The sequence below is a fragment of the Scomber japonicus genome, chromosome 20 (assembly GCF_027409825.1).
Source record: "Scomber japonicus isolate fScoJap1 chromosome 20, fScoJap1.pri, whole genome shotgun sequence".
In the NCBI taxonomy this organism is placed as follows: domain Eukaryota; kingdom Metazoa; phylum Chordata; class Actinopteri; order Scombriformes; family Scombridae; genus Scomber; species Scomber japonicus.
In genome coordinates, this window is record NC_070597.1 from 19467100 (window position 1) to 19480645 (window position 13546).

Consider the following 13546-nt stretch of genomic DNA (forward strand, 5'->3'; position numbering starts at 1 on the left):
ACAAAACACACGTGCAATTACTCATCTGCAGCATCAACTGACACACATATCCAATGAGAGGAAGACGAAGTAGTAGAGGGGAGAGAGGAATGGAAAAACACGAGGAAAAATCAATTAAATGTATTTCTTTGTCTGCAGGGGACTATATTCTATATTCTCTATTTTCATCATATGTCAGTGGAGTGGTGTGTGTGTGTATGTGTGTGTGTGTGTGGAGGGGGGGTGTTGGCAGCAGAAAACCCAGCAGCAGCTATAACAACCTCACAAATGCTGAGCCAAATCCCCAGCTGCTGGAAGTCAACAGACACCTCTGCAGCGGTCAGACGACTCAGTTACACACTGCTGTGTCTTAAACTGTGTGAGGACTGATGCCAATTTGTGTAAAATGCAGCTATCCCATTTTTTTAAAAAGCATCTTACTACACTGTCGAATTAACATTACTACATAAAGAAGAAGCAAAGCTGGCCAATTTTACCTTTTTGTTCTTGCCAGGCTGCTGTTTCACTTTGTTCAAATAAGAAGCAATAAAAACTTTAAGGCAGCCAACTAGGAAGGATATCCTTTAGTGTTTTGAACGACGTACACGCGTTATTGGTTTACAGAAACAATTTTAGTGTATCATAAAGCGCTTTCCAGGGTTCCATGATTAAAGGATTACAAAGCTCAATACTTTTTACACAATAAAACATGTAATCCTTCAAACGTAGCTATATATATATTCGTCTTCCTGGCAATATATATATATATATATATATATATATATGAATATTGTACAGTATATACACACACACACACACACACACACACACACACACACACAGATATATATATATGGTTACGTCAATGAAAATCTCAGCAGGAAAATGACATTCACGCTTCACCCGATGCTTAACTGTACTCAAATCTTTCTGCTAGCAAGACGAAAGACATGTATGTATGTATGTATGTGTGTATGTGTGTGTGTGTGTGTGTGTGTGTGTGTGTGTGTGTGTGTGTGTGTATGTGTGTGTGTGTGTGCGCGCGTGCATGAGGTTAATGATGCTGCCCTTTACTGTAATGACAGTAATGATCACCAGAGTACAAGAGCACATCTGGAAGCGTTGGATCACAGGGTGCAGTGGTGAGGACAGACCAACAGGGGAAAGATGTGATGCGTAAATAAGGCAACGAAAGAAGGGGGAGGTAAAAAAAAGTACAGTACAGTCAATGTATGTCCGGAAGACACATCATTTACCATGGATGAGAGGAAACATAGCCCCTCATCGCTCAGACAGGAAGACAAACAACACACGTTCCCTGGCTCTCTTTATCCTTCAATATGCAGTAAATAACTTGTTTTCTGCAATTCCTCCATTGTTTTCTTCTCTAAAAAGCCTGCAGTCCCTCCTTTGGGATATTTTTACCAGGCGCTTGCTTGCCCTGCAGGGAACCGCTACTTCGCCAGAGTTCATACAGTTCCTTAATTTTGCAGCCAACATATAAAGAAAAAATGAGCAAGTAAATATATGTTTCATGAAATATGTTGCAACTTTGTGGTAGTGTTAAAAATGTATCCGCTTTTTTAGATGATGTGGGTATATTGTGTAAAACAAAGCTTAAACCCTTTTGACTTTCTGTGATGTCATTGATTATGTATGTATGTATGTATGTAGGTGAGCGTTAGACATTCGCACTAAAAGTATGAGTAAATGTGAGCCGTGACTAGCTCACGTGTCAAGCTACTCTCTCAAATCCTTCAAACACACAGAATAAAACAACAAGACTACGGGCCCTACTTTCTTGGATGTGCAGCAGCAGAGTTCAAAAGAGCAGGGTGAAGGTGAATATAGATTAGCGAGTGTGCTGCTTATTATCAAATATTCTCTCAGCCAGTCACACACTGCTGTATATATCCAGACAGGTGATAAAATTAAAGGAAAAACATCTTCAGTGCTCCTACTGTAGGTATTGACTCTACAGTCTAAACACCATTCTTCCAAAAGATAATCCCTCATTTTGAGTTTTGATGATGGTGGTGGAGAGTCCAAAATCTCCCATACGTGTTCAATTGTGTTGAGATCTGGTCACTGCAAAGGCCATAGCATATGAATCCCATCATTTTCATAGTCATCAAACCATTCAGTGATCCCTCGTGTCCTTTGGATGGGGGCACAGAGTCCTGGAGGAGACCACTCCCATCAGGATAGAAATGTTCCATCATAGGATAAAGGTGATCACTCACAACAACTTTGCATTAATTTATAGTGACCCTCCCTCTAAGAGGGCAAGGGGACTGGAATCATGCCAGCAAAATGCCCCCACAGCACAACAGGGCCACTGGATCTCCTCACTGTATGGGTCAAGCATTCAGACCTATACCATTATCTTGGTCTGCTCCACACATGCCCTTGTCCACTTGTTGAGAATCTGAAGGATGACTCACAAGCACTTTTTTCCACATCTCTGTAGACCAGTGCCTATGGGTTTTGCACCACTTAACTCTCAAATGTGCATTCATCTTTGTAATGAGTGGTTTATGCACTGCAACCCTACTACAATATCCATCTCTATGTAATTGTCGACAGACTGCTCTTGCTGACACAGTCTTATCACGTCCTGCATTGACATTCTCAGTCACCTAAAGAAGAGTTGTTCTTGTTTTTTACTTTCATATCGCACTAATGCACCAGCATCACAGTCATCAAATGTGCTGTCCACAGCTGCCCACAGTCATGCTCTACACTGGTCACCAAAATACCACACGGTAAAACAAGTTTTATGGTCAGGAACACCAGTCGTTGAACCCCCATGAAAATAGGGCCCTAAAAGTCAAAGCCACACTAGTGTCTCCGTGAGATTGTACTTAGGCACAGCAGTGTGTTGAGCTAAATGCTAAAGTCAGCATGATAACACACTCACAACAGGCTATTTAAACTAAATTTCCAGAAACTCTGCAAAGAAAATGTTAATTGATAGGAGCTTCAATTCACTACCGTTTGCATGAATATTAGGATTTGGACTCGTCAAGATAAATAGTCAGTGGTGCTGTCGGGTGCCATTAAACCACTGCAGAGGAAGAGCATGTAACAAGATGAAGTAATTAAAAGAGAGTCAATCAAACTTCAAAGGATGGAAAACCATGTGGAAAACATGATGGAAATAAGACATTTACTTTTGTTTAACGTATTAATTTGAGGGATGTTACAGTCACCTCATGGCTCTGTTCAGTGGGGTGAAAGCTTCAGTAAACTAAATGCCCCTTTACACTGGCTGATTCTGGGTTGTCTTTACTATGGGAAAAATCAGAGGATCAGCAAAGTCATAAGGATATATTATCTGGGAAGCATTCATATCTGTCTGAAATATTATGCCAATCCATGATTAGATGTTGAGCTATTTTACTCAATAAGTGAAGACCTTGACCTGCTGGCGACACTAGATGAAAAGTCAGAGGATTATCAGAGTCATTGGGGTTCGTCACATTTTGTGGAGATCCATTAAATAAGCCTCATTTCAAGTTCCATGTACTCTGGAACCAGAGGAACTCATCTCAAGTAATAACCTGGGAACTAAAAGTCCCTATATTGCAGTCCTGTTTGTGTTTCCGCTGCATCTAAGGAAAAAGGTAGATCATACAAATTAGACTCAAGAGAATTAAAAAATAGTCACGCTTCAAACGTAAATTTCACACATGAGGGAAAACCAGCACAGATTTGTCCTTTTGTCCTTTGTATTTACTGCTGCATGAGTTGGATGCTAATGAAAATTAAAATGAAACTAAGAGCTACTGTCTCCAGTGAATTATCAACTTAGTGTGTGGTGGTTGTTCCTGCTTTAGAACGTAACGACATGAAACACTCAGAAAATATTGTTTTATTTCTCTCATCCTCTGCTTTGTTCTCACTACTGCTGCTCCCTCTCTTCATTCACTCTGTAGCTTGGTCTAACAAGATCTGTCTCTCTCTCTCACTTGCTTGTGCTCTCAGCTCACTCATGCTAGCTCTCTCTTTTTCTTTCATTCAACAACACTTTTTTTCATGTTAACAAATCAAAAGAAATGTCCTGCCCTCGTCTTAAGCTGGTCCTAATTTTATACAAGTACTTCCTTGTTTTATGAATGAAGCAGTATACGAGCTGAAGCAGTTGCGCGTGACAAATCAGCGTTCATCCCTGTAAAACCATTCCTCAAAGTTCCCGTACTTTTGGAAAGTAAAACCCCTCTGGCCCCCAGCAGGGACTTTTTTGGGAGGTAAAAGAATCTCCCAGGAAGTTAATTTAGACCGTGGCGCCTCCGGTAGAAACTCAGGTAGAGGAACTGAATTCCTCAAAATGTTCTTACTTAATGTTGGTGCTAGAGGCTAGCTAAAATGTAAAAATTGTTTTCATTTTTCATTATTTTCCATTTTTAATACAAGAATCTTTTTTTACGGTTTGTAAGAGTTTGTGTCTTTCCAGTCACTGTGTCATTTCGTGCCCTGGCAGTAACCCTGATGAATGCAGCAGATCTGGTATGAATGTACAGTAGCTTCTCTATCATAAACTGACACATGGTAGTGATGATCATAGTCAGTCTCTTTTACAAGCATGCCTCCAGGACAGACTCCAGTGGAATCAGAGTACAGACGTTACAGCTCCTACTAGCAGATGAAGGAGAGAGCAGAAGGAGCATGAAAGCGCAGGAAGAGATCAGAGGAGAGCAGAAAGAACTAAGAGACAAAGACTGTATTATTCAACAATAACTGGTTTCAATCCTTTTTTTGTTGTTTCTGTTTTTCCGTTTAGTCATCGGATTTTCAGTTTTACATTTTATACAATTGGCTGACTTATCAAGAACTACTAACATGGCAAAGCTTTTTGTTAGTGTTAAATGGAACTTTCTTTTTTGGAAAGAAGTTTTTTTCTTACTTCTTCTTGCCTAAATTAAATTGAAACTGTAATTCTCCACCTCATAAGGACATTGTTTTTCCAAGGATAAGGCTTTCCTCCTGTAAGCAGTGGAGACACACATACTATATTTCTGGATGATTCCTGCAGATACAGCTTGACATTTGGCCTCAGCCCATTGTCATGTAGGGGGTGGACCCAAACAGCTGCTGGGTGGATAAAGAGGGTACACCAACGTGACAGGAAAAACATGACTGTAAGCAGATAAAACAGACCGTCTACAATCACGTCAATCCTCTGGCCCAGATTGGAAACACAGAGTACCACACTTACATTCATAAACCTAATGTATATGCGTTCAAACGTGAGAAAGTCATGTAGTGTACGCAGCTTTAAAATGAGCAGTAGCATGTCTGTCATCAATAATTAATAACCGTATACATCCATGTACGGTATGTATGTAGTTCATACAGTACATGCCCTGTACGTAGTCTGAATTTATAATTGCTGACAGGACAAGTGTGAACAAGAAAGGACACTGGTGTGTAGCCTGACTACATATACAGTAATAACCTCTATTCTTGCATATATATTTATTTAAAAAGCATGTACGGATTGCTCTTTTAAATCTTTAACTAGTGTTCCCTATGGGGGGGAATCAATTATGAGAGAGAGGGGCCATCAGACCAAAACGGGCTAACATGGTTAAATACATGCTGGAATAATGACTGGATAATGAAATTAATACCATCCCCCGCCAGTCACCTTGATGAATGATTGAAAAGCGTAGCACGTGTCGGCATGAGAGGGCCTGTCAATCAGCTGTGAAGAAATGGCCATATAGTGTCTCACGTGTGTGTGTGTGTGTGTGTGTGTGTGTGTGTGTGTGTGTGTGTGTGTGTGTGTGTGTGTGTGTGTGTGTGTGTGTATGTGTGTGTGTTGTGCACGTGTGTTGAGTTGTGCCTTCTTAACGACTTATTGTCCTTGTGAGAGTTTCCCTGCCCGTTATTGTATCAGGCTCTCATAAGCCCACAACAATGGATTCTGATTATGGAATTATTCTCCTTATAGGAAGTGAATGCATTAATTAATTCAATTATGCCTGTGTTGTGTGTGTGTGCAAGGAACCCCTACTGTGGTGTTGGCTACTGGCATATTAATCCTCTGGGCTGGGATCTTAACTGTTAACTTCAGTTAGATATGCTGGGAATGAGCAGGTTTAACAGGAATATTAGCTAAGAAGCATTAAAACGAGAAATTTAAGACCACAAAGTGGCCTAAATCCATCATCATAGAAAAAAGTACTGATATTTTAGAGTGCTGCATGGTTCAGCTACTAGACATTTAAAACAATAAAACACTGCTCTTTGGTGAGTTCTAACTCCAAGTAGGAACCTTACAACCAAACAATAGTAATTAGAGAAACAACCAATATTTCATGTTTAAACACAAACTTGTTCAGTCAGTCTAAATAGATGAAAACTGTATAAAAAGTCTGTGTCCTACCTGCCCTCTTGAACCTGTCCAGCAGGTTTTGTCTGACTACCCTCTGCAGGTTGAAGTAGTCATCCTCCTCATCAGGGCTCTTTAGGTACAGAGGGATGTGCTGGAACACCAACACGTGCTTGGGTTTGGGTTCCTGAACAGAGACAGGGATTTGAGGGATGGGTACATCACTGATCCCCAAAGACACAATTAAATTAGTTTGTTTTATGACTGTAGTTATTCAAACAACTTTAAGACACAGAAAAGGAAGATATTATCTCAGTGCGCATCTTCAGAAAGCAGAGGAGATTAGAATCGTGCCATTGATGCCATCCTACCGTCGAAGAGGAGGAGGAGGCTTTGCTCAGTTGCTCCTCCAGCCAGGTCTCCTGGGCCTCCTTCAGCTGAGGGCATGCCGAGGCGTCATAGAACAATTGGGAGTTCAGTACCAGGCAGAGGACTCCACCCACCTGAGACAATAGTAGAAAGACAAGAAGGAGAGATGTGTTGGATGTTATTATTTTACAATGTTTTTTCAACCACCCATAGATTTTATTTCTGCAACTATATTCCTTTCTCTGTACTCATTCCTATAATACTGCAACAAAAACACAACTACCATTGGCTCAATGAAGAATCATCTTATCTTACAAACTCTACTGCTACTGTTCATACATGGGTTTGCATTGGAGTAGGCCAACATGTTAATGCTGGAGTAATATCAAGTGTAGACCCCAATTTCAACATGAAAACAAATAATCTTAGTTTGTCAGGGTTAGGTGTAAACTAAAAAACAACCTACAGATGCAAAGATACACCACCATAAAGACAGAGTGAACACTTTTTATACTGCTCAGATTTGGACAAAAGTCTGCTCTTCAGATTAGATCTAATGGACAGAGCTAACCCTACAAGATACTAAAAACAATGCAAAATTGTGGACATTTCCTAATATGCATTAAATTTAAGACTTTGAAGTGTTCAAATATATCTAGTAACTATTTGTGAGACTAGTGGAGCTAGACAAGTAGGGATTATGGCTTGACCACTGGGCAAGATAATTCTACCCATCAAATCAGTTGGGCCAGCGACTGCAGTTTAGCCTAAGCAGATGTCAGGTATAGAGAATGGTGTTGTCTGTTGTCCGATACAGTAGATTTATTCACAGCACAGCATCATTTAACATGAGTCATAGGCTTCCATAAGAATGCTCAACCAACTTTAGGCCCATTTATTGTGTATTGATAACTGCCTCTAATACATGTCAACAACTATGAGGAAACAGTCTAAGATTTTCATACATACCATATATCATAATACTACTTCTGCTTACCCAGAAGCTGAAATAGTCGTCCCCCCAAGCACTGCAGTACTGTTCCACTGTTGCAGGGGTGGGGGTGTTTCCCAGGTCATGGTTACCACTGACAAACACCAGCGGGATAGATGGATCCGTCCCCTTCAGCGCTCCCTTCAGGTCTCGTTCTTGACCTTCTCTAAACGGGGTCCCTGGGGAGACAAATGAACTTCTTGCGTCAATGTGAAGGAGATATTGATGTTCTTGTGATAAATAGGGCAGTGGATGCAGATATCTATATATAACAGCAGCATGAACTTGGAACAGGTCAAGCCTAGGTCAAAATCAACAGTGATGACACTTGGTACTATTGGTTGCCGTTCAACTTCATCAGGTCAGTCAGTCAGAGACTTTGAGATTTTTGAGTTCATAGGGATAGCCCAGTGTGGTCCAGCCAAAAACTGTTTGATTACAACATCATCTAACCTGGACAAGATCAAATGAGCCAGACAGAGAAATACAGGAACTCATATAAATGTTGATGAAAACTGTCAGATTGAGACTGTGAAGGGTGCTATCAGTTAGAGTTGCCTAAGGGAAGGGGGATTATTTGGATGATAATGATGACAGCTCAGGGGATGATCAATGCACTGTACGGCTCGACGTTAGATCACCATGGTTACCGACATGATGAGTAGCGTTCTGGTGGAAGCCTCATGACAAACCCAACTGTTCTGCTGAGCCGAGCGCAGGCCGCAACTCTGTAGAGCTTGTCACATTCGCTGGGCCCAAGATACATGAGGCTATTTGTTTTACAAGATCTTTACAATGTGTTCATTTGTAAGCACTGCATTGTCTGTTGTGTTAAAATCAGGCATACTACATCATTAAGATTAGGGTTCACAAAGAGGGAAACGCATGCATAAGAGAACCAAATGAATTCAGTTGCAGGGTGGGTAAAAGGACAGAGAACGGGTGAAACTCAAATCTATTTATAATTTACAATATTTATCAAACAAACCTATCAGCCCCTGCTCTTACGTTATTACTCCCCCTCCCTCTTCTCCCCCCTCTTATTTCTTTTCCTTTTTATGCATTTGAGTAATTATTTTACTGGCCTACTTTTGGAGCAAACGTTTCCTTGCATGTTTGGATAGGACTCATTACATAAGAGCCCCTTTTTTCCCTGACAGAACATCTTGTGCATGACAGGGAGAAAATGTAGAATTTAAAAACGCATCCAGATAAAAAGGTGAAAACGTGGCTTTCACCTATCTCTCTTCCATTATTCAGCCAGCCTGTCAGACTTCGAATTGTCAATACGACACATTCAAATGCATCTAAATACAAAGATAGACATGAAGGTCTTCTTTGCTATGTAAAACAGATACTAAAATAACTAGCATTTCAATTGATCACAAAAATAATCACGAGTTGCAACCCTCAACTTATTCCATGGCTATCATAAAGACTGTTGGACGTAGGAATGACAATTTTTTCAAGAATTTTTCACCTTACTATCAACATACTGTGTGGACACAGTGTTACCTATAACATTATCAATAAACCAATACTGTTAGTGGTCTGAGCAATAGTTTCTAGCTGTTGACATGCAGTGTGGTTTGAAACTTGGCGTCTGGTTTGCTCTCTGGAGAGCTGACAGTTTGAATCAGCGTCTTGATGAAATGTATGACAGCTGAGGCCACAACAATGTGGTCTCATTATTCCACAATCACAATATTTGACCACTGCCACAATGGCAAACAAAGGCAGCAGCACTAATGAAGCTGGGAAGGAGAATAGGGGGCGCAAAGACTGTCATTTGAAATGCTGAGGTAAGTGTTGCAGCTGGTAGCTCTCAAATAACCCTGCTGCAACAGACAACTGGATTTTCACAGGTAAGATTTTAACCATTTACTCACTCATTTCTCTTATTTTTTTATATATAATATTCAACAATCTTGGGAAATCTAGAAGAGGACATATATTATAAATTTGCTCTTAACAACCATCAAAGTGTCCTTTAACAAGGCACCTGACCTTGTCAGCTGCTCCAGTGGAGCTGCTCTCTGGCTAAAAACAGAAAGACATGCTATATGCTTGACACCACCCAAGTGTGAATGTGTGCAACTAAGTGAGTGTGAAGCAGGGTGGGGTCCAACAGGGGCATCCAGCCACATTGGATAAATAAATGTGAATAAACAGTTTTGAAAGGCACACATGGTGCAGGCAGGGATGCTGTGTTACATTCTGCTTCCTCACACATTCAGCTGCCTGCTCTCAACTACACACATCCACTAACATGTCATTCCCACAAATCATCCCTCAGCCATACAAAGCAATCCTCAACAATTTGGTGCGCCATCAATCTGCATTTGAGACACCGTGCTTTAGATTAATGGGGAGTGGGGGAAATCGTGATGCTTTTGGGCATGACCCCATTTAGGTAACAGGCAGTATCAGTGAAACATTTGTGTGCTGTTTAGATATCCCGCTGCAGTTGAAGAGAAAGGTTGGACTATTTGTGAGCCAAATGTTTTCCACCTGCAACAACCCACTGGTGAAGTCAAAATATCCTCAAACAGACTATGAACTCCTTCCTGCTCAGTCACTGTGAAGCAACATTCATCTAGTTACATTTGTCATTTACCAGCCCTCCTGCACCTCAACCCCTGGGAATAGTGCCATACAATGGCCTCTTGGCTGCTTGGCAAGAGGGAATGGAGGAATTTGTGATGTGCACCTTTTTCCTAAAGAATAGCCGAGAATAAAAATAAGGAACAGCGACAAAAACATAAAGAGAGGAATAATAAAATGTTTATTTTAATCAATAAATAGGACTCCTTGTGTGCAGAAAATAATGAAGGATCAGAAAGCATTTTATGAAAAAGCATTTTTGATGCATACATTTTTCCACCGTGCTTTCCTCTTTTAGAATAAGTAATATAAAGTATGTATGGAGAAGGGGTATATGAAAAAAAACTAGAGCCCAACTGATACTGAAAAGGATGGAATAAACACTGATACCGATATATCTGTGACAGGCCAATATCGGCTGATAATATTGGTTGACTGACATATCGGTCGGGCTCTAAAACAACACAATGACGCTCTCTCTGGTGCTTGGACGGTAAGGCCTTGATCATTTAACAAACTTCTGCTGTGGTTGTTTCTCACTTTGTCGTACACTTAACGAGACCAACTGAAGATATCTGCAGCTTCAAGGAATTCCCTTTGTGCAAATTGCTTGGAGGCAAAAAATTTGATCTTCAGGCTGCGTTCACACTGCAAGCCAAAATCAGATTTTTAGCCAATCTAGATTGGCTCTTATGAAGTCTGAACAGTCATAAATCACATGAAATTCGATTTTTGCAAACCAGATCAAATCTCATTTGGACAGATGTGCCTGTGTCTGAACAGCTCCAAACAGCGGATTTGACTGTCCATGACGTCTCTCTACGTCTCTACGCTACGTCACTCTATACGACACCAGACCCGCGCTTATTCCAGTTGTTGTTGCTAGCTGATATCAATGGAGGCAACGGAGGATGTCGAAAACATCAGTCCTTGGACAGAGGATGAAACCAAACTCTTAATCTTTGGGGAGATGGCTCTGTTCAAGTGAAGCTCGAGGGTTTGTTGTTGCTGATGCTGTCGCAATTATATGACATCACACAATACACGCTAGATGACGCCTCCGTTCCGACGACGTTGCCACAGCAACCAGTCAGATTGGTCATTAATGTGGCCCAGTCTGAACAGAGCCAAATCTGATTTGGACACTTGCTAAAAACAGTGTGGACAGTCCTAAACATTTTTAAAGATTTGAGAAGGAATCAGATTTGAATCAGATTTGCCTGCAGTCTGAACTCAGCCTCACACCAAGTTGAGAGTTTATCTGATAACCAGATTCTGGACTGAAGACTGGATGTAGAGAGCGAGATCGACAGGTGGATTAGTGCAATGTCAGCACAAATGCAGGCCCTGTACTGGATTGTCGGTATGAGGAGGGATCTGAGCCTCAAGGCAAGGCTCTTGATTTAGCAGTCGATCTACATTCCAACCCTCGCCTTGAGCTTTGGGGATTGAGCGGAAAGAATGAGATCACGGATACAAGCAGCCGAAATTAGTTTCCTTCCAGGGTGGCATAAGCTCACCCATATGAGGTGGTTCAAGCATCTGATATGGATGCTTCTTGAATGCCTCCTTTTAGAGTTTTGTCAGGCATGTCTGACTGGGAGGAACCCCTGGGGCATGCTGGAGGGACTACATAACCCATCTGGTCCAGAAACATCTTGGGATGTCCCAAGACAAACTGGAGGACATGGCTAAGGAAAAGTATGTAATCAGCCTGCTGCCATCCACAACCTGGATTTGAATGGGCACAGAAGGAGGACGGATGAGTAGATCAATGAATGGATTCACCCTGACATTTATCAGGGTTGTCCTATAGGGTCTGAAAGGATCTTTTCAAACTGACATTTGAACTGTTGTATCTCCTGGGTCTCTATGAAACTGGAGACATTTCTCAACTTCTCCTCAACTCCTGACACCTCCAACCCCCTCCCAAGAAACTTAGCAAAGCCCACAAACCATTGCACGATCCTATTAGATAAACACACACAGAAACCTCCCTCACCCAAAAATATCCAGAAAGCTTCTACGTCCCAAAAACTAAATCTTGCAAAGCTGCCTCTCCCAAAGAGTCTCGTTTTATCTGCCTTCGATGGCAATTAAACAGGTTTCCACGCTAACAGTGAGGGGACGGGGAAGTCCCAAGGTAACCTCTACTTCACCTTTGCGAGTTTTACACACATGCGTGCACACATACTTTAACACTTCTCCCTGCTGTATCATGCGTAACATCCCTCACGGACCCCAGAGACACAACTTGAATCCTTTGTAGTGCTCATTAGGAGAGTGTTAAGTCCAGCATGTTTCTCTAATCTAATCAACTCTCTATCTCGCTCTTTCCCCTCCATTCCCCCCCACCCCCCCCACCTCCTTCTGCCGCCACTGGCGCCTCTCCCTCCCTGCTCTTTATCCTCTTCATTTGTCAGCTTTGAAATAAGTGAGAGAAAGACACCAGAGAGGGAGAGTGAGTGAGGGAGAGGCATTGATAGGGAGAGAAAAAGAGGCGAGATTGAAGGAAGTCCTTGAGATGAGAAAGGGTCTCTTGGGGGTTTGCTTGGATTGGAGAGGAGACAGGGAGCTGGGATCAAGGAACTATCTGTCAGTAAAGGTCTCCATGACACGATGTTGTAGGAGCAAACGCTGGCCAGCATTTCTTTAAGAAGCATGACTTGACATTGTTTTATGAGGGAACAAGGCTCTTTGAAGGTAAATTTAGTGGAAACATCGTTACTTAGCCTTTCAGTATTCCCGCCTTCACACCACAGTTTAAAGCTCAAACCCAATATTGACGAACGTGATGACCCTATTGTTTTTCGAGTTACAGGACAATTACGAGAACAAACAAAACTTTTGATTCCAGCAATAGAATTTATTCACAAGGTTGCCTCCAATAAATTCATCACACGCGAGAATAAATGAGTGCGCCTGTGTCAGACTTGCAAATGATGGTTGTCAAAATAAGGTATGAGGCATGAAACCACAGCTGTTTGCAAAGGAAAACAGATGAGAGATTAACTGAGAGGAAAGAGAGAGACAGAAAGAAAAAGAGAATGTAAGAGTGAAGCAGACGAGAGATAGAGAGTGGAATCCGTGGGAACAGGAATACAGTTGCCAATTTCCTGTCTCTGACAGGCAGCAGTGTTGACAATGCCGGTTGACAGCCAGCTTCCCCTGGCCGCCACCCATTCATTCTGTATTGTAAATAAACAGTTTAAGGGGAAATGTCAGCTGAGAGATGGAAGGAGCAGCTCTTGCTATAATATCTCTTC

At 41.6% G+C, this 13546-nt stretch overlaps 1 protein-coding gene across 1 annotated transcript in view; it reads right to left on the reverse strand.

The window, feature by feature from the left end:
* The window catches only part of cpped1 (calcineurin-like phosphoesterase domain containing 1), a 34855-nt gene that overhangs the window by 11961 nt on the left and 9348 nt on the right, over positions 1-13546 (reverse strand). Inside the window, exons 3-5 of the mRNA XM_053341417.1 lie at positions 7683-7855; positions 6688-6819; positions 6371-6503 (exon numbers count right to left, since the gene is read on the reverse strand). Coding sequence (XP_053197392.1) covers positions 6371-6503; positions 6688-6819; positions 7683-7855 — 438 coding nt within the window. The remainder of the gene's footprint in view (positions 1-6370; positions 6504-6687; positions 6820-7682; positions 7856-13546) is intronic.